We start from the raw sequence: 25,120 nt of genomic DNA, 5'->3' as shown, positions 1-25,120 counted from the left end.
GGTGACGTGTCCCGGGGGTGGGGGTGGGGGTGGGGGTGAGGGTGACGTGTCCCGGGGGTGGGGGTGACGTGTCCCGGGGGTGGGGGTGGGGGTGACGTGTCCCGGGGGTGGGGGTGGGGGTGACGTGTCCCGGGGGTGGGGGTGGGGGTGGGGTGACGTGTCCCGGGGGTGGGGGTGGGGGTGACGTGTCCCGGGGGTGGGGGTGACGTGTCCCGGGGGTGGGGGTGGGGGTGGGGTGACGTGTCCCGGGGGTGGGGGTGGGGGTGACGTGTCCCGGGGGTGGGGGTGACGTGTCCCGGGGGTGGGGGTGGGGGTGACGTGTCCCGGGGGTGGGGGTGACGTGTCCCGGGGGTGGGGGTGGGGGTGAGGGTGACGTGTCCCGGGGGTGGGGGTGACGTGTCCCGGGGGTGGGGGTGGGGGTGACGTGTCCCGGGGTGCTCAGGTTTAAAGGGACCTGGGGGCGGGGCCAGTCTCCATAGCGACAGGCCCCGCCCCGCCCCCGGTGATGGGCTGTCCGGGCCTCGCGCGCCGCCAGTCTCGGGCACGCGCGGCCGGTTGGAGCTGTGTTGGTGCCGCTCCCGCTCCCGATCGCCGAGCACCGAGCACCGAGCACCGAGCACCATGCTGTGGGCCGCCGGCCGGGCCGTCAGGAGACTCCACACCTCCGCGGTGAGGACGGGTCAGGGACCGGGGACCGGGCCGCCCGGCCACAGCTGGCCCCGGGGACGGGCTCGCTCTCTCCCCTGGGGTCCGTCCTCTGCCCCCCGGGGGGACTCCTCTCCTCTCCCCCTCCCCGGGGCTGTCTCCCCTCCGACCCCGGGCTCTCCCTCCCTCCGACCCCGGGCTCTCCCTCCCTCCGACCCCGGGCTCTCCCTCCCTCCGACCCCGGGCTCTCCCTCCCTCCGACCCCGGGCTCTCCCTCCCTCCGACCCCGGGCTCTCCCTCCCTCCGACCCCGGGCTCTCCCTCCCTCCGACCCCGGGCTCTCCCTCCCTCCCTCTGGCCGAGTTGCACCAGCCGCTTCCGAGTGTACACGTTGCATCAGCGGCCCGACCCCCCTGACAGCAGCGGCACTCGCGACGGATCCGCGGGAGCGCTTTCAGACTGCGGCTCACATTCGGCAACAGACCCCGGTGCTGAGGGCTGAGCTTAACCCCATCTCCACTCCCCCGTCCCCCCGTCCCCCGTCCCCCCGTCTCCCCACACCCTGTCTCCCCGTCCCCCCCTCCATCCCGTCCACCCACACCCTGTCTCCCCCACACCCTGTCTCCCCCACACCCTGTCTCCCCGTCCCCCCCTCCATCCCGTCCACCCACACCCCGTCTCCCCACACCCTGTCTCCCCGTCCCCCCCTCCATCCCGTCCACCCACACCCTCCCTCCCCTACCCTCTCCCTCCTTCCACCCTGTCCCCCTCACACCCTCCCGTCCCCCTCCCTCTGTACCTCCACCCCCCATGTGTCTGGGTCTCTGCTCCGTGCTTTAATTCAGTTAATGTTTCTTCTGATGTTTTAACAGGTACGTTACCAGAACAAACTGAAAGTAGCTTTAATCGGCCAGAGTTTGTTCGGTCAGGAGGTTTACAGTAACCTGCGGAAAGAAGGGCACAAGGTGGTGGGAGTCTTCACGGTCCCTGACCGGGATGGGAAGGCTGATCCTTTAGGTGAGTGCAGACACCGCTGACCATTAATCTGCTGTAATAATTGTGGCGTCTTTTCTTCTTAGCAATCTTACGATTGGTGGATTTTATGGGTTTTTTTAACAACTAATGAGTTGGATTTTGCTGGAAAACTAACGGTGTGTTAATGACGCACGCCATTATTAATGTGCAAATCGGCCAGCAGGTTCAGGGATGAAGAGAACCGCCGTGAGTTGTGAATTTCCAGAAGTTGCTGGTCGATTTCGGTCACTCCACCGATTGCTTCTCACAATCTGCATCTCACCCTCAACCTCCCCGTTATTTATAAGAACTTGCTGGATTTGAACATTAATTGCCCATTAAACTCAGAAAGTTAGGGCTGGAACTCAACAGTGTAAGTACCTCTTTCACGGCTAAAGTAATGCCGATAACCTCTCTGGCCCAGAAAGGGAATAATTTAAACTATGGAGTCTCATTCCTTCAGGTAATGAATTATTCTTAGAGATTTAAAAAGTTTAAAATTTTATTTTCTTACCTTGTCTTTCTGTCCCTTTTTTTTCTCTCTTAATCTAATCTTTCTTTCCCTCCCTCTATTTCTCTTTCTTTCCCTGATTTGACTCTAATTCACCCTCCATCTCCGTCCGTCCTCTGTATATTTCTCAATCCTTAAATCTCATTGGTTAAGGAGATAGACTGTTGGTCCTGCCATTCACTAAGGTCCCACTGATGTCCCATTGCCCTCACCGCTCCCTTATCAGCTCCACTTCCAGCAAGTTACAGCACAAAACACTTCGAGCTGAAGGGTGCAGGAAGGAGTCCAACTAACAGCGTACACCCCGAGATGCCCCACTCCAGTAAAATCCGGCCCAATATTTTTACATTGAATTTTAAATAACCCTTAAGAAAATAGGTTGTAATTTTTACATTGTGCTTCCTCACTACTGAATAATCAAAATTAAGTTGGTATAAAACATACCAATGCAGGTTTGCATAGTTTTATTTTTGGTGCTCTTTTTATCCTTGTATGTAGACAACAGGAATAAGTCCCCAAACCACTCGTGTCCTTAGCACGTCACTCGCCCAACTACTGCAGCACGTAGCTCAGGAGGAGCAGCCCCCTGGCAACCTTCCTTCAGGGCATAATTATTGGGGGGAGAGACTTGGAGATGATCACAAAAATGGGATTGAAATAAATGGACAAAAACTATATCGCTAAACAACTTCCCAGCATCACATTTGTGCTCGTGAGAAGGGTCAATCACTCTGTACCGTACTCTAATCAGTGTGTTGGTCGTACTGATGTCAGAGGATTTAGTTGTGATACATTGAATGTGTGTTTTTACAGAGCTTGACCTGCAGTACGAAACTGCAGTATTGCCTGAATTATGCCTCCACAAACCTATTTGTGTAGCTGGTGCAAGTCAACATTTAATCTAAAGTGCAGCTCCTCTTACCCTCTATTGTGAGCACTTTCAGAAGTTTAATAAACTAATCTTTCTCATTTGTGAAATAAAGTGCGGATTCCACCATCAAATATATAATTTCACATTTATTTGAATTCTTTTTTCTTAATTTTTAAAAGCTGTGCAGTGGGAAAAGCATATTTTAGAAACCCCAAATGCTCCGAGACTTATTGATATAACCTCTATCACCCATGCCTTGTTCCTTGTCTTAAACCTGTACGGTTTTATAATTTCGTGCACAAAATTAAATCTGGCTTTTGTTTCTTTTGAAATACTTTACTCTGTGAAATGGCATCTTCATATGTTACAACATTGTGCATAGGAACTTAGGAATTGCTGGACGATAAAGGACCAAGGTCCATCTAGTTCACCTTCTGCCATCCTGGTAATCGCAAGATCCAATGATTTTTTTTTTATTCGTTCATGGGATGTGGGCGTCGCTGGCAAGGCCGGCATTTATTGCCCATCCCTAATTGCCCTTGAGAAGGTGGTGGTGAGCCGCCTTCTTGAACCGCTGCAGTCCGTGTGGTGACGGTTCTCCCACAGTGCTGTTGGGAAGGGAGTTCCAGGATTTTGACCCAGCGACGATGAAGGAACGGCGATATATTTCCAAGTTGGGATGGTGTGTGACTTGGAGGGGAACGTGCATGTTCCCATGTGTCTGATGCTCTTGTCCTTCTAGGTGGTAGAGGTCGTGGGTTTGGGAGGTGCTGTCGAAGAAGCCTTGGCACGTTGCTGCAGTGCATCCTGTGGATGGTACACACTGCAGCCACAGTGCGCCGGTGGTGAAGGGAGTGAATGTTTAGGGTGGTGGATGGGGTGCCAATCAAGTGGGCTGCTTTATCTTGGATGGTGTCGAACTTCTTGAGTGTTGTTGGAGCTGCACTCATCCAGGCAAGTGGAGAGTATTCCATCACACTCCTGACTTGTGCCTTGTAGATGGTGGAAAGGCTTCGGGGAGTCAGGAGGTGAGCCACTCGCCGCAGAATACCCAGCCTCTGACCTGCTCTCGTAGCTGGTCCAGTTAAGGTTCTGGTCAATGGTGACCCCCAGGATGTTGATGGTGGGGGATTCGGCGATGGTAATGCCGTTGAATGTCAAGGGGAGGTGGTTAGACTCTCTCTTGTTGGAGATGGTCATTGCCCGGCACTTATCTGTCGTGAATGTTACTTGCCACTTATGAGCCCAAGCCTGGATGGTGTCCAGGTCTTGCTGCATGCGGGCTCGGACTGCTTCATTATTTGAGGGGTTGCGAATGGAACTCAACACTGTGCAATCATCAGCGAACATCCCCATTTCTGACCTTATGATGGAGGGAAGGTCATTGATGAAGCAGCTGAAGATGGTTGGGCCTAGGACACTGCCTTGAGGGACTCCTGCAGCAATGTCCTGGGCCTGAGATGATTGGCCTCCAACAAGCACTAGCATCTTCCTTTGCGCTAGGTATGACTCCAGCCACTGGAGAGTTTTCCCCCTGATTCCCATTGACTTCAATTTTACTAGGGCTCCTTGGTGCCACACTCGGTCAAATGCTGCCTTGATGTCAAGGGCAGTCACTCTCACCTCACCTCTGGAACTCAGCTCTTTTGTCCATGTTTGGATCAAGGCTGTAATGAGGTCTGGAGCCGAGTGGTCCTGGCGGAACCCAAACTGAGCATCGGTGAGCAGGTTATTGGTGAGTAAGTGCTGCTTGATAGCACTGTCGACGACACCTTCCATCACTTTGCTGATGATTGAGAGTAGACTGATGGGGCGGTAATTGGCCGGATTGGATTTGTCGTGCTTTTTGTGGACAGGACATACCTGGGCAATTTTCCACATTGTCGGGTAGCTGCCAATGTTGTAGCTGTACTGGAACACAACAGCTGGGATGTTGTCGGGGCCCATAGCCTTTGCTGTATCCAGTGCACTCAGCCGTTTCTTGATATCACGTGGAGTGAATCGAATTGGCTGAAGACTGGCTTCTGTGATGGTGGGGATATCGGGTGGAGGCCGAGATGGATCATCCACTCGGCACTTCTGGCTGAAGATGGTTGCAAACATTTCAGCCTTGTCTTTTGCACTCACGTGCTGGACTCCACCATCATTGAGGATGGGGATGTTTGCAGAGCCGCCTCCTCCTCCCGTTAGTTGTTTAATTGTCCACCACCATTCACAACTGGATGTGGCAGGACTGCAGAGCTTTGATCTGATCCGTTGGTTGTGGAATCGCTTAGCTCTGTCTATAGCATGTTGCTTCTGCTGTTTAGCATGCATGTAGTCCTGAGTTGTAGCTTCACCAGGTTGGCACCTCATTTTTAGGTGCGCCTGGTGCTGCTCCTGGCATGCTCTTCTACACTCCTCATTGAACCAGGGTTGATCTCCTGGCTTGTTGGTAATGATAGTGAGGAATATGCCGGGTCATGAGGTTACAGATTGTGCTGGAATACAATTCTGCTGCTGCTGATGGCCCACAGCGCCTCATGGATGCCCAGTTTTGAGCTGCTGGATCTGTTCTGAATCGATCCCATTTAGCACGGTGGTAGTGCCACACAACACGTTGGATGGTGCCCTCAGTGCAAAGACAGGACTTCATCTCCACGAGGTGGTCACTCCTACCAATACTGTCATGGACAGATGCATTTGCGACAGGTAGATTGGTGAGAACGAGGTCAAGTAAGTTTTTCCCTCGTGTTGGTTCGCTCACCATCTGCTGCAGGCCCAGTCTGGCGGTTACGTCCTTCAGGACTCGGCCAGCTCGGTCAGTAGTGGTGCTACCGAGCCACTCTTGGTGATGGACATTGAAGTCCCTCACCCAGAGTACGTTTTGTGCCCTTGCTACCCTCAGTGCTTCCTCCAAGTGGTGTTCAACATGGAGGAGGACTGATTCATCAGCTGAGGGAGGACGGTAGGTGGTAATCAGCAGGAGGTTTCCTTGCCCATGTTTGACCTGATGCCATGAGATTTCATGGGGTCCAGAGTCAATGTTGAGGACTCCCAGGGCCACTCCCTCCTGACTGTATATCACTGTACCGCCACCTCTGGTGGGTCTGTCCTGCTGGTGGGACAGGACATACCCAGGGATGGTGATGGAAGAGTCTGGGACGTTGGCTGAAAGGTATGATTCTGTGAGCATGGCTGTGTCAGGCTGTTGCTTGACTAGTCTGTGGGACAGCTCTCCCAATTTTGGCACAAGTCCCCAGATGTTTGTAAGGAGGACCTTGCAGGGTCGACTGGGCTTGGTTTGCCGTTGTCATGTCCGATGCCGGGTGGTCCGTCCGGTTTTATTCTTCTTATGACTTTTCGTAGCGAGATTTTACAACTGAGTGGCTTGCTGGGCCATTTCAGAGGGCAATTAAGAATCAACCACATTGCTGTGGGTCTGGAGTCACATATAGGCCAGACCGGGTAAGGACGGCAGGTTTCCTACCCTAAAGGACATTAGTGAACCAGATGGGTTTTTACGACAATCCGGTCGTTTCGTTGCCACCATTACTGATACTAGTATTTTAATTCCAAATTTTTATTTAATTAATTAATTAATTGAATTTAAATTCACCAGCTGCCGTGGCAGGATTTGAATTCATGACTTCGGATTTTAGTCCAGGCCTCTGGATTACTAGTCCAGTAACATAACCACTATGCTACCTGAAAATCAACCGTTCACCACTCTGTTTTCTGTCCCTTCGCCAGTTTTGTATCCACGCTGCCACTGTCCCTTTAATCCTGTGGCCTTTAATTTTGCTAACATGTAATACTTTTCCAAATCCTTTTGAAAGTCCATATGCACAACATTAATCGCACTACCCTCATCAACCCTCTCAATCAAGTTAGTCAAATGTGATTTTGCGTTAGAAATTCTGTGCTGACTTTCATTTATTAGCCCAGACTTTTCCAAGTGCCAATTAATTTTGTCCCGGATTATTGTGTCTCAAAGTTTCCCCACCACCAACATTAGGCTGACTGGCCTGTAATTGCCGGGTTTATCCCTCTCCCCTTTTTTGAACAGGGGTATGACATTTGCAATCCTCCAGTCCTCCGGCACTGTTCCCATATCTAACGAGGATTGGAAGATTGTGGCCAGAGACTCCGCAATTTCCACCCTTACTTCCCTCAGTAACCGAAGATGCATCCCATCCGGACCGGGTGACTTGTCTACTTTGAGTACTGCCAATCTTTTAAGTACCCCCTCTTTATCTATTTTTATCCTATCCAATATCACTACTACCCCCTCCTTTACTGCTACAGTGGCAGCATCCTCTTCTCTAGTGAAGACCGATGTGAGGTATTCATTTAGTGTCTCTCATTCCCTCTGCCTCCACAAGATCTTTTTTGTCCCTAATCGGTCCCACCCTTCCTTTGACTACCCTTTTACTATTTATATGTTTATAAAAGACTTTTGGGTTCCCCTTAATGTTAGACACTAATCTATTCTCGTACTCTCTCTTTGCCCCTTATTCCCTTTTTTAGATCTCCTCTGTACTTTCTGTATTCAGTCTGGTTCTCTGCTGTATTACAAACCATACATTTGTTTTAAGCCTCCTTTTTCTGTTTCATTTTAATCACTATATCTTTCGTCATTCAGGGAGCTCTCGCTTTGGATGCCCTTCTTTTTCCCCCTCGTGGGAATGTGTCTACTCTGCACCTGAACCATCTCCTTGAAGGCCTCCCTTTGTTCAATTACTGTTTTCCCTAACAATTCTTGATTCCAATCCAGTCAGGCAGCATCTGTGAGGAAGAAACACAGTTAAAGTTTCAGGTCAATGACCTTTCGTCAGAACTGGAAGAAGTTGAAGATCTAAGTTGAAGATCTGACCTGAAACGTTAACTCTTTCTTTCTCCACAGATGCTGCCTGACTTGCTGAGTATTTCCAGCATTTTCTGTTTTTATTTCAGATTTCCAGCATCTGCAGTATTTTGCTTTTGATTTGCTTGATTCCAAGATGGGCAAGATCCCTTTTTAACTCATTGAAATTAGCCCTTCTCCAGTTAAGTATTTTCACATTTGATTGTTCCTTGTTCTTTTTCATAACTATTGTAAACCTAATATTATGATCACTGTTCCCCAAATGCTCCCTCACTGAAACGTGCTCCACCTGCCCCACTTCATTCCCCAGAACTAGATCCAGCACTGCTTCCTTCCTCGTTGGGCTGGAAACACACAGTTCCAGAAAGTTCTCTTGTTACTGTCCCAGTCTATAGTGGGATAATTGAAGTCCCCCCATTATCGCTACTCTATAGTTCTTGCATCTTTCTGTAATTTGCCTGCAAATTTACTCCTCTATCTCCTTCCCACTATTTGGTGGCCTATCGTATACACCCTGTAGTGTAATAGCTCCTCTATTGTTCCTTAATTCTAACCAAATAGATTCTGTCTCTGTAATCACATGATCCAATGATAATGGAGTTGTTGACGAATCAGAGCGATCAATCTCTATCAGTGAGTCTCCAACAGACCCAGACATGAGGTGAGGAAAACCCCCAGTGATGGAGAGCTTTGGGATCCATAGGTCCAAAGTCACCTGTTTCTCCCGAGCCTGTTACACTCAACACACGTCATGTCTTAAATTACTCATATACCGTAACCCAAAATATTATTTTCTGAAAGAAATCTTTCTAATTTGCATTTGAATGAATCAATACTATCTGTTTCACCGTCTCCCCAGGGAGCCTGTTCCATAGATTGACCACTCGTTCACTGAAATATTGTTTCCGTGGATTAGTTTTGTACATACTCCCCTTCAAGCACAGGCCGTGTCCTCTGGCTCTACTGCTCTGGACAAGGTGAAACAACTTGTCATGATCGATATTATCTAGTCCTTTTAGAATCCTAAAAACAGCTTTCATATCATCGCTCAACCTTCTCTTTTCCAGTGAGAACATGCCCAATTTACATAATCACTCATAATCCAATCCCTCCATCCTCTCAATCTTTCTGGTTGTTCTGTTCTGTATCCTTTCAATATACTTTTGTACTGCAGTAATCAGAACTGTACACAGTATTCTTAGAGAGGATGCAGAAGAGACTTACTGGAATGGTACCAGGGGTGAGGAACTTCAGTTATGTGGAGAGACTGGAGAAACTGGGATTGTTCTCCGGAGAGCAGAGAAGGTTATGGGGAGATTTGATAGAGGTGTTCAAAATCATGAACTGTTTTGATAGAGCAAATAAGGAGAAACTGTTTCCAGTGGCAGAAGGGTCGGTAAGATGTTTCCCCTCATAGGGGAATCTAGAACTAGGGGGCATCGTCTCAGAATAAGGGGTCGCCCATTTACGACGGAGATGAGGAGAAATTTCTTCTGAGGGTTGTGAACCTTTAGAATTCTTTGCCTCAAAGAGCAGCGGAGGATGAGTCATTGAAAATATTCAAGGCTGAATTCGACAAATTTTTGATCAGCAAGGGAGTCAAAGGATATGGGGAAAGGGCGGGAAAGTGGAGTTGAGACCAGAATCAGATCAGCCATGATCTCATTGGATGGTGGAGCAGGCTCGAAGGGCCAAATGGCCTACTCCTGCTCCGATCTCTTATGTAACCAGAGGACACAGTTTTAAGGTGATTGGCAAAAGTACCAGAGGCAACATGAGGAAACATTTTTTTATGCCGAGAGTTGCTATGATCTGAAATACACTGCCTTAAAAGGTGGTGGAAGCAGATTCAATCGTAACTTTCAAATGAGAATTGGATAAATACTTGAGGGGAGAAAATTTACAGGGCTATGGGGAAAGAGCAGGGGAGTGGGACTAATAGGCTGGCTCTTTCAAAGAGCCGACATGGGCACGATGGGCTGAATGGCCTCCTTCTGCGATGTAAAATACTGTGATACTTGTCTGGCCAATTCCTATGTATGTTCAAATCCTCCTGCAGCTTATCCTGTTCACCCTTGGAGTCTACCACCTTCATTAGCTTTGTATCATCTGCAAATTTATCCATTGGGCTTGTGACTCCTAGCTGCAATAAATAATTTTATGAATTACTACAGGCTGCTTTTGCAGAAAGAAAATCTGTGGTCAGCTTGGATCTTAAACAGATTTATTGTACAACAGCTAGTTCAGATCCATCGTTATTTAAACCTGATCCCCAACACCTCTTACTTCCCAGACTGTCTACACTATGCTTTATATAGGCTCATACTCACCACCTGTCAGACTGTTATATTGAGGACAGCTTAATTTCTTAAAGGATCTGTCACATTTTGGGCTGTGAGGAAAAAATACTTTGTCAGTGGAGGCAAGGATATCTAATGTATTGATTTTATCGTTTCCCGACACTTTCTACTCATAAAGGGGAGTTAAGGCAAAGTGTCGTGCTGCTATAAATTGGTTTACTTCCAACAACTAATCAGCCTAGTTGCCAATGGAACGTGACGTGAGGTGTTGGTTTTGAAGATAGATTAAATGTTGATTAGCAGTTTTGTGGAGATTTTCTTGCTATGTTAGAAAAGACTGTTTTGAAAATGTTCTGTTTGTTAAAGGCAAAAGGAACTCCTGCAGCAAGGTGACGTTGTGAAAATAGTAAACAATTTTACAACACCAAGTTATAGTCCAACAAATTTATTTTAAATTCCACAAGCTTTCGGAGGCTTCCTCCTTCCTCAGGTGAATGGTGTGGAAATGAAATTTTCGAATCCTTCGCATTTGAAAATCACAGAACAATGACTGGTGATTACTGCCCGTTGCCAAGGCAATCACAGTGAGCAGACAGAAAGGTGTCACCTAAAAGGCCACCGAATATACAAACCCCCCAAAAAAAGAGAGAAGGAAGACAGTCAATGACCCGTTATATTAAAAACAGATAACATTTGTTCGCTGGTGGGGTTACGTGTAGTGTGACATGAACCCAAGATCCCGGTTGAGGCCGTCCTCATGGGTGCGGAACTTGGCTATCAATTTCTGCTCGATGATTTTGCATTGTCGCGTGTCTCGAAGGCCGCCTTGGAGTATGCTTACCCGAAGGTCGGTGGATGAATGTCCATGACTGCTGAAGTGTTCCCCGACTGGGGGAGAACCCTCCTGTTTGGCGATTGTTGCACGGTGTCTGTTTATCCGTTGTCGCAGCGTCTGCATGGTCTCGCCAATGTACCATGCTCTGGGGCATCCTTTCCTGCAACGTATGAGGTGGACAACGTTGGCCGAGTCACAGGAGTATGAACCGTGCACCTGGTGGGTGGTGTCCTCTCGTGTGATGGTGGTATCTGTGTCGATGATCTGGCATGTCTTGCAGAGGTTACCGTGGCAGGGTTGTGTGGCGTCGTGGACGCTGTTCTCCTGAAAGCTGGGTAATTTGCTGCGAACGATGGTTTGTTTGAGGTTGGGTGGCTGTTTAAAGGCGAGTAGTGGAGGTGTGGGGATGGCCATAGCGAGGTGTTCGTCGTCATTGATGACATGTTGAAGGCTGCGGAGAACATGGCGTAGTTTCTCCGCTCCGGGGAAGTACTGGAGGACGAAGGGTACTCTGTTGGTTGCGTCCCGTGTTAGTCTTCTGAGGAGGTCTACGTGATTTTTCGCTGTGGCCCGTCGGAACTGTCGATCAATGAGTCGAGCATCACATCCCATTCTTGGGATATGATGGGGTTTGACTCATGCCCCCAGTGAGGGGAGGATGGGGTTGGACTGGTGCCCCCAGTGAGGGGAGGATGGGGTTGGACTGGTGCCCCCAGTGACGGGAGGATGGGGTTGGACTGGTGCCCCCAGTGACGGGAGGATGGGGTTGGACTGGTGCCCCCAGTGACGGGAGGATGGGGTTGGACTGGTGCCCCCAGTGAGGGGAGGATGGGGTTTGACTCATGCCCCCAGTGAGGGGAGGATGGGGTTGGACTGGTGCCCCCAGTGAGGGGAGGATGGGGTTTGACTCATGCCCCCAGTGAGGGGAGGATGGGGTTGGACTGGTGCCCCCAGTGAGGGGAGGATGGGGTTGGACTGGTGCCCCCAGTGAGGGGAGGATGGGGTTGGACTGGTGCCCCCAGTGAGGGAAGGATGGGGTTGGACTGGTGCCCCTAGTGAGGGGAGGATGGGGTTGGACTGGTGCCCATCCATTTAGCAATTTAGGCTCACCTATGACCAAGGGCAATTTGTTGAGGTACCCGAGTACAGCTGCCCGTGGACCCTGCCCCAGTGAGAGGCAGCACCTCCGGAGAGGAAGCTTTTACTTGCTCACAGTAATGATCAGATTTTTAGTGAATGCTATTGGTTGAAAGCCTGAGGGTCGTGGCTCTAAGCCATTGTAATTGGTTCACAGCTCATGGGGGTTCCAGTGAGGAGGCGAAGCTGAGGCTCGAAGTCCTGTGCCTGGGACCATATTTCCTGCTGTGCCTTGTGTATTGGTTTGTTTTGTGTACCTGTTTGGACAGAATGATGCAACAAGTTGGAGTTTTGTGCTTTGGGAACTATTGACTCGTATTTCACAGCCTTTGAAGGGCTAGTCCATAGGGCCTGATCACGTCTCTCACCACCTGCTCTGCGAGTGGAGTAAGGGCTCAGAGACTTTGAGGTTTGTTTATAATGAAGCCGATGACCCAAAGGGTTGGGGGTGGATTGGAATGTGCGGGCCTTTGGTACCAGAAATGATTCACCCCGCTTTGATACAGGCAAGAATTCCAGTCAGTATTTGCAGGATCTCTTTTACCACAATGTAAAGACGTGCTTAGCAGCCCCACTTTGCAGAAAATTCTCCACATTTATTGGTAGATCTGAATCGATGTTGCTACTGGTTATTAGTTGTGTCTTTGGCCGATGATGAGCCCCTCAGAGCTGCTCGCTTTCCTCTTGAAGCTGCAGTATAAAATGTGAACTGTTTGTAGCCATGAGGCGGGACCTCATGGTTTATCATGGAAAGAACAGATGGTGAGAATCTGCTGACTGAAGTGTTTGTAGCAAAGGGTTATCGGACACGGGGCCACTGAGGTGGAAAATTAATCTTCTCTATTTAGATTTTTAAAAATTCATTACAATTTCCAAATGATTCATTAAATCAGTGAAGTGAATTGTCATTGGAGGAAGAAAGAAATTCTAAATAAACAAGCAACAATTTTCATCTTGTTCCATCATTGGAGAGGGAAGAAAATACATTGGGCTGAATCTTGCTGGAAAGATAACCGCATGTTAACGACGCATAAGAGATACGCTGTGAGTCGCAAATCTCCAGAACTTGCTGGTCGATTTACATCGCTGCACCGTTTGCTTCACGCAAACTGCATCTCACCCTCAACCTTTTTAAGAACTTAGAACATAAGAACATAAGAAATAGGAGCAGGAGCAGGCCAATCGGCCCCTTGAGCCTGCTCCGCCATTCAACAAGATCATGGCTGATCTGATCCTATTAAAATACTAGTATCAGTAATGATGGCCATGAAACTACCGGATTGTCGTAAAAACCCATCTGGTTCACTAATGTCCTTCAGGGAAGGAAGCCTGCCGCCCTTACCCGGTCTGGCCTATATGTGACTCCAGACCCACAGCTATGTGGTTGATTCTTAATTGCCCTCTGAAATGGCCCAGCAAGCCACTCAGTTGTAAAATCTCGCTACGAAAAGTCATAATAAGAATAAAACCGGACGGACCACCCGGCATCGGACCACTAGGCACCGGACACGACAACGGCAAAACACCAAGCCCAGTCGACCCTGCAAGGTCCTCTTTACTAACATCTGGGGACTTGTGCCAAAATTGGGAGAGCTGTCCCACAGACTAGTCAAGCAACAGCCTGACATAGCCATACTCACAGAATCATATCTTTCAGCCAACGTCCCAGACTCTTCCATCACCATCCCTGGGTATGTCCTGTCCCACCGGCAGGACAGACCCACCAGAGGTGGCTGTACAGTGATATACAGTCAGGAGGGAGTGGCCCTGGGAGTCCTCAACATTGACTCTGGACCCCATGAAATCTCATGGCATCAGGTCAAACATGGGCAAGGAAACCTCCTGCTGATTACCACCTACCGTCCTCCCTCAGCTGATGAATCAGTCCTCCTCCATGTTGAACACCACTTGGAGGAAGCACTGAGGGTAGCAAGGGCACAAAATGTACTCTGGGTGGGGGACTTCAATGTCCATCACCAAGAGTGGCTCGGTAGCACCACTACTGACCGAGCTGGCCGAGTCCTGAAGGACATAGCTGCTAGACTGGGCCTGCGGCAGGTGGTGAGCGAACCAACACGAGGGAAAAACTTACTTGACCTCGTCCTCACCAATCTACCTGTCGCAAATGCATCTGTCCATGACAGTATTGGTAGGAGTGACCACCGCACAGTCCTTGTGGAGATGAAATCCCGTCTTCGCACTGAGGACACCATCCAACGTGTTGTGTGGCACTACCACCGTGCTAAATGGGATCGATTCAGAACAGATCTAGCAGCTCAAAACTGGGCATCCATGAGGTGCTGTGGGCCATCAGCAGCAGCAGAATTGTATTCCAGCACAATCTGTAACCTCATGGCCCGGCATATTCCTCACTCTACCATTACCAACAAGCCAGGGGATCAACCCTGGTTCAATGAGGGGTGTAGAAGAGCATGCCAGGAGCAGCACCAGGCGTACCGAAAAATGAGGTGCCAACCTGGTGAAGCTACAACTCAGGACTACATGCATGCTAAACAGCAGAAGCAACATGCTATAGACAGAGCTAAGCGATTCCACAACCAACGGATCAGATCAAAGCTCTGCAGTCCTGCCACATCCAGTCGTGAATGGTGGTGGACAATTAAACAACTAACGGGAGGAGGAGGCTCTGCAAACATCCCCATTCTCAATGATGGCGGAGTCCAGCACGTGAGTGCAAAAGACAAGGCTGAAGCATTTGCAACCATCTTCAGCCAGAAGTGCCGAGTGGATAATCCATCTCAGCCTCGTCCCGATATCCCCACCATCACGGAAGCCAGTCTTCGGCCAATTCGATTCACTCCACGTGATATCAAGAAACGGCTGAGTGCACTGGATACAGTAAAGGCTATGGGCCCCGACAACATCCCAGCTGTAGTGCTGAAGACTTGTGCTCCAGAACTAGCTGCGCCTCTAGCCAAGCTGTTCCAGTACAGCTACAACACTGGCATCCACCCGACAATGTGGAAAATTGCCCAGGTATGTCCTGTCCACAAAAAGCAGGACAAATCCAATCCGGCCAATTACCGCCCCATCAGTCTACTCTCAATCATCAGCAAAGTGATGGAAGGTGTCGTCGACAGTGCTATCAAGCGGCACTTACTCACCAATAACCTGCTCACCGATGCTCAGTTTGGGTTCCGCCAGGACCACTCGGCTCCAGACCTCATTATAGCCTTGGTCCAAACATGGACAAAAGAGCTGAATTCCAGAGGTGAGGTGAGAGTGACTGCCCTTGACATCAAGGCAGCATTTGACCGAGTGTGGCACCAAGGAGCCCTAGTAAAATTGAAGTCAATGGGAATCAGGGGGAAAACTCTCCAGTGGCTGGAGTCATACCGAGCACAAAGGAAGATGGTAGTGGTTGTTGGAGGCCAATCATCTCAGCCCCAGGGCATTGCTGCAGGAGTTCCTCAGGGCAGTGTCCTTGGCCCTACCATCTTCAGCTGCTTCATCAATGACCTTCCCTCCATCATAAGGTCAGAAATGGGGATGTTCGCTGATGACTGCACAGTGTTCAGTTCCATTCGCAACCCCTCAGATAATGAAGCAGTCCGAGCCTGCATGCAGCAAGACCTGGACAACATCCAGGCTTGGGCTCATAAGTGGCAAGTAACATTTGCGCCAGATAAGTGCCAGGCAATGACCATCTCCAACAAGAGAGAATCTAACCACCTCCCCTTGACAGTCAACGGCATTACCATCGCCGAATCCCCCACCATCAACATCCTGGGGGTCACCATTGACCAGAAACTTAACTGGACCAGCCATATAAATACTGTGGCTACGAGAGCAGGTCAGAGGCTGGGTATTCTGCGGCGAGTGACTCACCTCCTGACTCCCCAAAGCCTTTCCACCATCTACAAGGCACAAGTCAGGAGTGTGATGGAATACTCTCCACTTGCCTGGATGAGTGCAGCTCCAACAACACTCAAGAAGCTCGACACCATCCAAGATAAAGCAGCCCGCTTGATTGGCACCCCATCCACCACCCTAAACATTCACTCCCTTCACCACCGGCGCACTGTGACTGCAGTGTGCACCATCCACAGGATGCACTGCAGCAACTCGCCAAGGCTTCTTCGACAGCACCTCCCAAACCCGCGACCTCTACCACCTAGAAGGACAAGGGCAGCAGGCGCATGGGAACAACACCACCTGCACGTTCCCCTCCAAGTCACACACCATCCCGACTTGGAAATATATCGCCGTTCCTTCATTGTCGCTGGGTCAAAATCCTGGAACTCCCTTCCTAACAGCACAGTGGGAGAACCGTCACCACACGGACTGCAGCGGTTCAAGAAGGCGGCTCACCACCACCTTCTCGAGGGCAATTAGGGATGGGCAATAAATGCCGGCCTTGCCAGCGACGCCCAAATCCCGTGAACGAATAAAAAAAAATTAAAAAATTCCTAACCTCAAATCTAAATTCATGTCCAATTTCCTGCCCGCTCCCCGTAACCCCTAATTCCCTTTACTTCTCGGAAACTGTCTATTTCTGTTTTAAATTTATTTAATGATGTAGCTTCCACAGCTTCCTGGGGCAGCAAATTCCACAGACCTACCACCCTCTGAGTGAAGAAGTTTCTCCTCATCTCAGTTTTGAAAGAGCAGCCCCTTATTCTAAGATTATGCCCCCTAGTTCTAGTTTCACCCATCCTTGGGAACATCCTTACCGCATCCACCCGATCAAGCCCCTTCACAATCTTATATGTTTCAATAAGATCGCCTCTCATTCTTCTGAATTCCAATGAGTAGAGTCCCAATCTCCTCAACCTCTCCTCATATGTCCGCCCCTTCATCCCTGGGATTAACCGAGTGAACCTTCTTTGTACTGCCTCGAGAGCAAGTATGTCTTTTCTTAAGTATGGAGACCAAAACTGTATGCAGTATTCCAGGTGCGGTCTCACCAATACCTTATATAACTGCAGCAATACCTCCCTGTTTTTATATTCTATCCCCCTAGCAATAAAAGCCAACATTCCGTTGGCCTTCTTGATCACCTGCTGCACACTAACTTTTTGATTTTCTTGCACGAGGACCCCCAGATCCCTTTGTACTGCAGTACTTTAACTTGCTGGATTTGCACATTAATTGCCCATTAAACTTGGCGCAGAAAGATAGGGCTGGATCTTAACAGTGTAAGTACCTCTAACGACATGGTAATTGTTAATGCAATGCCAGTCAACCTCTCTGACCCAGAAAGGGAACAGTTGGAACTGTTCAGTCTCATTCCTGCATGTAGTAAATTGTTGTTAGCTATTTTCTTTAAAAAGTCAAAATTTAAATTTTTCAATTTTTTTCTTACTTTTCATTTGTCTATTTTTTCTCTCTTAATCTAATCTTTCTTTCCCTTTCTTTCTTTCTTTCTCTTTCTGTGCCTGATTTGACATTGAATTCACCCACTCTAATTCACCCTCCTTCTCAGTCCATCCTGTGTTTATTGCTCAATCCTTAAATCTCATTGGTTAAGATGATATGCAGTTTGTCCCGTTGTTCACTAAGGTCCCCGATGCCCCGTTGCCCTCACCGTGCCGTTATCAGCTCGCACTTCCAGCAACTTACAGTGCAAAAGGGTGCAGAAAAAAGTCTAACTAATGGCGCACGCTGCAAGATGCCCTGCTCCAGCAAGATCCGGCCCATTGTTTAAAATCATTGATCTGTCAGTAGGATCATTGTGAACTATATCTGCAAATCTAGCCTTTGTATTTTTCTCTGCAGTCAGAAGATACTGGTCCTAAGTGATGTTACGTTACAGGTATTGGTACCGTCCATTGATTAATCTCCGTCCAGTCACGCCAGATAGCATTTCAATATCTTTTAATTAATAAATAGTAACCTATCTAATGAAAGGCAAATGGAATGTTTGGGTTGGGGGAAAAAACAAACATAAATGCAAATATTACAGAAGTTTGTGGTTCTTGTAATTTTATTTTCTCCACAGCTGTTGCAGCGGAGAAGGACGGAACACCAGTATTTAAGTTTCCCAAGTGGAGGCTGAAGGGAAAACCTATTGCTGATGTTGTTGAGGCCTATAAATCGGTAGGAGCAGAACTAAACGTGCTCCCGTTCTGCAGCCAGTTTATTCCTATGGACGTTATTAACCATCCGAGGAATGGATCGATAATCTACCATCCATCGCTGCTTCCTCGCCACAGGGGCGCTTCTGCTATAAACTGGTGAGAATAGTGATCCGCAAGACATTGGTATTTAACTTCCTTAGAGCAGTTTCAATTGAGTGTATAGTGAAGATCTGAAAGATCTGTATGAAGCTTATTATGAGGAAGAAACAATGAGCTTTAAGCATTATTTTGCCTTGCTCTAGACATTGAAAAGCCTCTTGTGATCTTTCTAATTTCAGGTTTATGTTTAAAACTACTTAATCGTCATTGATTCATAAGTAAAATCCTAACAATCCATTAGCTCAGTAGGTATAGCACAGGAGGAGGCCATTCAGCTCATTGTGCCTGTGCTGTTCTTTGATAGAGCTATCCAATTAGTCCCTAACCCCTGCTCTTTCCCCATAGCCCTGTAATTTTTTTCCCTTCAAGTATTTATCCAATTGCCTTTTGAAAGTTACTATTGAACCTGCTTCCACCACCCTTTCAGGCAGTGCATTCCCGATCATAACACCTCACTGCGTTAAAAAAAATGTTTCCTCATGTCGCCTCTGGCTCTTTTGCCAATCATCTTAATCTGTGTCCACTGGTTACCGACCCTTCTGCCACTGGAAACAGAGTAAATAAGGAGAAACTATCAAAACCTTTCATGATTTGAACACCTCCATCAAATCTCCCCCTTAACCTTCTCTGTTCTAAGGAGAACAACCCCAGCTTCTCCAATCTCTCCACTAAACTGAAGTCCCTCATCCCTGGCACCATTCTAGTAAATCTCTTCTGCACCCTCTCCAAGGCCTTCACATCTTTCCTAAATTGAACACAATACTCCAACTGAAGCCTAACCAGTGTTTTATAAAGGTTTAGTATAACTTCCTTGCTTTTGTACTCTATGCCTCTATTAATAAAGCCTAGGATCCCATATGCTTTTTTAACAGCCTTCTCAACTTGTCCTGCCACCTTGTGTATATGCACCCCAGGTCTCTCTGTCTCCGGACTCCCTCTAAAATTGTTCCATTTAGTTTATATTGCCTCTACTCATTTTTCCTACCAAAATGTATCAATTCAAGCTTCACTGCGATAAATTTCATCTGCCCATTTCACCAGTCTGTCTATGTCTGTTACTGTCCTCACATTGTTTACTACACTTCTCAGCTTCGTGTCATCGGCAAACTTGGAAATTATACGCTCTATTCCCAAGTCCAGGTCATTAATATGTAGCAAAAAGAGCAGTGGCCCTAATACTGACCCCTGGGGAGTACCACTGTATACTTCCCTCCAGCCTGAAAAACAACCACTACTTTCTGCTTTTTGACCCTTAGACTATTTGGTATCCCTGCTGCCACTGCTCTTTAATCCCATGGGCTTTAATTTTGCTAACAATTATGTGGTACTTTATCAAATGCCTTTTGAAAGTCTGCATATACAACATCAATTGCACTACCCTTATCAATTATTTCCGTAACTTCATCAAAGAACGCAATCAAGTTAGTCAAACACAATTTTCCTTTAACAAATCCATTCTGACTTTCATTTATTAGCCCATACTTTTCCAAATGCCAATAAATTTTGTTCTGGATCATTGTCTCTAAAAGTTTCTCCACCGCTGATATTAGGCTGACTGGCCTGTAATTGCCGGGTTTATCCCTCTCCCCTTTTTTGAACAGGGGTGTAATATTTGCAATCCTCCAGTCCTCCGGCACCGTCCCCATACCTAAGGAGGTTTGGAAGATTGTGGCCAGAGACTCTGCAATTTCCACCCTTACTTCCCTCAGTAACTGAGGATGCATCCCATCTGGACCCGGTGATTTTTCTACTTTGAGTACTGCCAATCTTTTAAGTACCTCCTCTTTATCTATTTTTATCCTCTCCAATATCACTACTACCCCCTCCTTGACTGTTAAATTGGCAGCATCCTCTTCCCTAGTGAAGATCGATGTGAAGTATTCATTTAGTATCTCAGCCATTCCCTATGCCTCCACAAGAAGATCTCCTTTTTGTCCGTAATTGGTCCCACCCTTCCTCTAACTATCCTTTAACTACTTATATGTTTATAAAAGACTGTTGGTTTCCCTTTTATGTTAGCCGCTAATCTATTCTCATACTGTCTCTTTGCCCCTCTTATTCCCTTTTTTAGATCTCCTCTGTACTTTCTATATTCAGCCTGGTTCTCTACTGTATTATGAACTTTACATTTATCATAAGCCTCCTTTTTCTGTTTCATTTTAATCTCTATACCTTTAGTCATCCAGGGAGCTCTAGCTTTGAATTTCCTTCCTTTCCCCCTCGTGGGACTGTATCTACTCTGTACCCGAACCATCTCCTCCTTGAAGGCCTCTTATTATTCAATTACTGTTTTGCTAATTACCAATTTTTGATTTCAATCCACCTGGGCAAGATCCCTTTTTAACTCACTGAAATTCGCCCTCCTCCAGTTAAGTATTTTCACATTTGATTGTTCCTTATCCTCTTCCATAACTATTCTAATGTTATTATGATCACTGTTCCCCAAATGCATGCTCCACTGGCCCTACTTCATTCCCCAGAACTAGATCCAACAGTGCTTCCTTCCTCGTTAGACTGGAAACACACTGTTCAGGAAAGTTCTCCTGTGTGCATTTCAGGAATCCCTCCCCCTCTTTGCCCTTTACACTGTTACTATCCCAGTCTATATTGGGATAATTGAAGTCCCCCATTATCACTACTCTATAGTTCTTGCATCTTTCTGTAATTTGCCTGCAAATTTGCTCCTCTATCTCCTTCCCGCTATTTGGTGGCCTATAGTATACACCCAGTAGTGTAATAGCTCCTCTATTGTTCCTTAATTCTAATCAAATAGATTCTGTCTTTGACCCCTCAACTACATCATCCCTTTCCAGTGCTATAATAGTTTCTTTGATCAATTTCTGGATTCTTTCCCCCACCCAACAATTTAGGAGGGAGCTACCTGCTTTTTATTTTTGATGAAAGACAAAAGTGAGTGAATATAAGGAAAAAAGTTTTGCTCAATTCAGAAATTGGCAGTGAAGGAACCTTTGGCCTGAAGCTGCAGAATGAAGATTGATGAGTGAGATTTTTCTGTCTTATTCTTGTGTGAAGTAAGTGGTATTTGATTCTTGAGAGTTTCGGTGATATTCAGTTTAACACTATGTTTTTAAGTTAGACACAGCGTGAGGGCAGTACATTGAGTCCTCGTGATGTGTGCGATATGTGGGACACCGTGAATCCTCAGTCTACTCGGGCAACACACAAGTGTCGGAAAATTAATCCTCTGTCACAGAGGATCTCTGTGCTCAAGTAGCAAGTGGCCGCACACTGCAGAATCAGAGAGGAAGAGGAGCTTCTGAATCGTATTCTCCTGAATGAGGCAGTGCTAGAGAGATCAGGACACGAATAATGTAGAAGAAGAGAAACGGTTGACCATCCGCGGAGGGAAACTACACTCCCAGGTGTTGGATTGTCGTAAAACCCCAACTGGTTCCCTAATGTTCTTTAGGGAAGGAAACCTGCCGTCCTTACCCGGTCTGGCCTATATGTGACTCCAGACCCACAGCAACATGGTTAACTCTTAACTGCCCTCTGAAGTGGCCTAACAAGTCACTCAGTTGTATCAAACTCACTACAGAGAAGAAGGCTCATCACTATCTTCTCAGGGCAACTAGGATGGGCAATAAATGCCGGCCTTGCCCACATTTCGAGAATTAAAATAAAAGGGTGGGGACTCCAAAGAGGGAGAGCAGGATTAGTATAGCTGTAGTAATAGAAGCAGAAGGCTTTTGTTGAAATAAATAAGGAAAATATTATCAGGGAAAGGGAAAGAGAGAAGCTATGAGGTAGTGAGATTAAAAACTGTAGAAGGGCAAAGGTTATATATTAAAAAAAATTGTGAATGCACAGTAACTGTATTGAGTGTTTGTTTGAAAAGCTGTGTCTATTGTAATGACTTTAATTCACGTTCTTAAGTGGATATTCATCTCCCTTCCTATTTTCAATAAGTTAATTGGCGTTGCATAAACCGATTATTTCTGGGAATCTTCTACATATGATGCCATTAATTTTGTACTCTTGTAGCGCTGTGCTCTCAGTCTAAGTTAGACCTATTAATGTACATTATTCACATCTCTCTATTTTAAAGACCTCAATTGTTTTGCCCCTCAATTTTTTTCTCCTGTGAAAATGAGCTCAGTTCTGTCAGTCTCTTCATAACCTGGAGCCCTAAATCCAGAATCCTCTTAATTGCTCTTCTATGAACTGTCCCCTACACATTAATCCCCTTATTGAAGGTTACATACCCAGCATTCCACATAAAATGTTAAATGTTATGGTTAAAATGACTATTACAGTTTGTAGTTGAATTAATTATATGCCTATTTATGCTCATATCAATGTTTGCCCAAATTAAAATTAATCATGGGTTCCTTACCATAACTGCTTAATGTATTGAGACCCCTTTTGAAAGCTCGCCATGTCACTTACATTCTCCAACACAGTTTGGGTATACAGTTTGTTTTTACAGCAACTGCCTTTGTGTTGTGAGCAGTAGTGAGTTTAGACTAGATCCTCCTCTGCTTACCACAGTCTTCAGGTAGCTTTCTCCCCACCCAGCTTCAAGCTTACTGTTTACAAGCTAATTTTAATCCATCTGGCTAATTTGCAAATAATTTAATTAACCTTAATCTTAAATGCATCACATGGAAATTTATCCGCTGCTTTCTGAAAATCCAAGTAAATCCCACCTAATGATCACATTGCCTGTTCAGCGAGTTCCAGTGCTCTAAAAACATGCTGACTGCTCCTCGTGCTCTTTAAAAATTGCTGGTATCCTCTTTTTAAAAAAAATCTTCAGCTATTTTTCCACTGCCAGTATTAGATGCATTGGTTTGTCTCGCTCTTTTTGACTATCGGGTAACACTGGCCATTTCCAATCCTATGTGCCATGCCTGTGTTTGTGAAGCTACTGAAGATGTTGGCTAGAGCCTCTCCTATTTCCTTACCTGAGTGTATCGTACTTTGGTTCAGGTGTCATGTACATATTCAGAATTCTAGAATTTGACCACACCAAAGGAGGCCATTTGGCCTGTTGCACATGTGCCTGCTCTTTTTTTTAAAAAAAACTATCTACTCAGTCCCATTCCCCATACCTTTTTTAAATTGAACAGATAGATGCTTAATAGATTTAATCCACTTATTTTTAAAGGTGTCAGCCGTGGCTCAGTGGTAGCACTCTCTCCTCTTGAGTCAGATGTTGTGGGTGCAAGACTCACTTCAGAGGCTTGTGTACATAATCCAGGCTGAAACTCCAGTGAAGTACTGAGGGAGCGCTGCACTGTGCTGTCTTTTGGATGAGATATTAAACCGAGGCCACATCTACCCTTTCAAGTGGATATAAAAGATCCCATGGCACTATTCAAAGAAGAGCAGGGGAGTTCTCCCCGGTGTCCTGGCCAATATTCATAGAATCATAGAAGTTACAACATGGAAACAGGCCCTTCGGCCCAACATGTCCATGTCGCCCAGTTTATACCACTAAGCTAGTCCCAATTGCCTGCACTTGGCCCATATCCCTCTATACCCATCTTACCCATGTAACTGTCCAAATGCTTTATAGAATATTCCTCAACCAACATCACTAAAACAAATTATCTGGTCATCATCTCATTGCTGTATGTGGGATCTTGCTGTGCACAAATTGGCTGTCGTGTTTCCTGCATTACAACAGTGACGACGCTTCAAAAGTACTTCATTGGCTGTGAAGCTCTTTGGGACGTCCTGAGGTTGTGAAAGGCGCGATATACGGGCGCGTTCTTTAAGCCGCCCAAAACTGGGCACGATGTTCTAACTGTGCCCTAACCAATGATTTGTTTAGGTTTAGCATTTTCTCTTTGCTTTTGTACTCCATACCCCTATTTATGAAATTTAGGATTCCATATGTTTATTTTTACAGCTTTAAAAACTAGTCCTTCTCACTTTTAAGGATTTGTGTATCTGAATCCCGAATTGTCTGCTCCACTACTTCGTTTAAAATTTTACTATTTAAGTATGTATTCCCTCCTTCTTATTCTTCCCAAAATGTATCGTCTCACATTCAGAGCAAGTATTCTGAGTGCTGGGAGAAAAGATGCTTCAGAGAGCGGAGTGCTATTAATAGGATACATTTACAGCAAAGCTGCTAAACTTGCTGCTGGTGGTAACTTTAAGACACCCAATAGGTTGTTCATAGAATCGTGCAGTACTGAAGGAGGCCATTCGGCCCATTGTGCCTGTGCTGGCTCTTTGAAAGAGCTATCCAATTAGTCCCACTCCCCTGTTCTTTCCCCATGGTCCTGCAAATTTTTTCACCTTCAAGTATTTATCCAATTCCCCTCTGAAAGTTGTTAGTGAATCTGCTTCCACCGCCCTTGCATTCCAGATCATCATAACTTGCTGCACTAAAAAAAAATTCTCCTCATCTCCTCTGTGGTTCTTTCGCCAATTACCAGTTGTTGAAATTATTCACACTTACTCTAACCAGCAGAATGAAGGTATTTACTGCTGGGGAAATTAATGTTATTTATAGCACAGCGCCATTCAAGGGCAGAAAATGACAACTAAAGTGAAGGTACATAAGATCCTATGTTCAACTAGGGCTGATCTGTGAAGCAACCTGTCAAATTCAAATGTCCCTTTCCTTGGAAACAGACCCTGATTCTCAGTGACAGAAGGCCACCAAACCCTTGCACAGTCGTTAAAGTGAATGGGCATGATTTTGACCCCGAGCCGGGCAGGGGGTTCAAATAATGGATGGGAAACCCGGAAGTACGGGTTTTTTTGTTTTTTTGTCGGTTTGCT

The 25,120-nt window shown here is 46.8% G+C and overlaps 1 protein-coding gene across 1 annotated transcript in view; it reads left to right on the top strand.

The window, feature by feature from the left end:
- The first annotated feature begins 529 nt into the window (after positions 1-529).
- LOC137310107 (mitochondrial 10-formyltetrahydrofolate dehydrogenase-like) overlaps positions 530-25,120 on the top strand; it is a 151,677-nt gene continuing 127,086 nt past the window's right edge. Inside the window, exons 1-3 of the mRNA XM_067978066.1 lie at positions 530-669; positions 1,517-1,661; positions 18,121-18,355. Coding sequence (XP_067834167.1) covers positions 622-669; positions 1,517-1,661; positions 18,121-18,355 — 428 coding nt within the window. The 5' untranslated portion in view covers positions 530-621. The remainder of the gene's footprint in view (positions 670-1,516; positions 1,662-18,120; positions 18,356-25,120) is intronic.

Source organism: Heptranchias perlo, unplaced genomic scaffold (genome assembly GCF_035084215.1).
Source record: "Heptranchias perlo isolate sHepPer1 unplaced genomic scaffold, sHepPer1.hap1 HAP1_SCAFFOLD_217, whole genome shotgun sequence".
Lineage (NCBI taxonomy): Eukaryota > Metazoa > Chordata > Chondrichthyes > Hexanchiformes > Hexanchidae > Heptranchias > Heptranchias perlo.
Note: the sequence above shows the minus strand (reverse complement) of the source record. Positions and strands in the feature narration are given on the sequence as shown.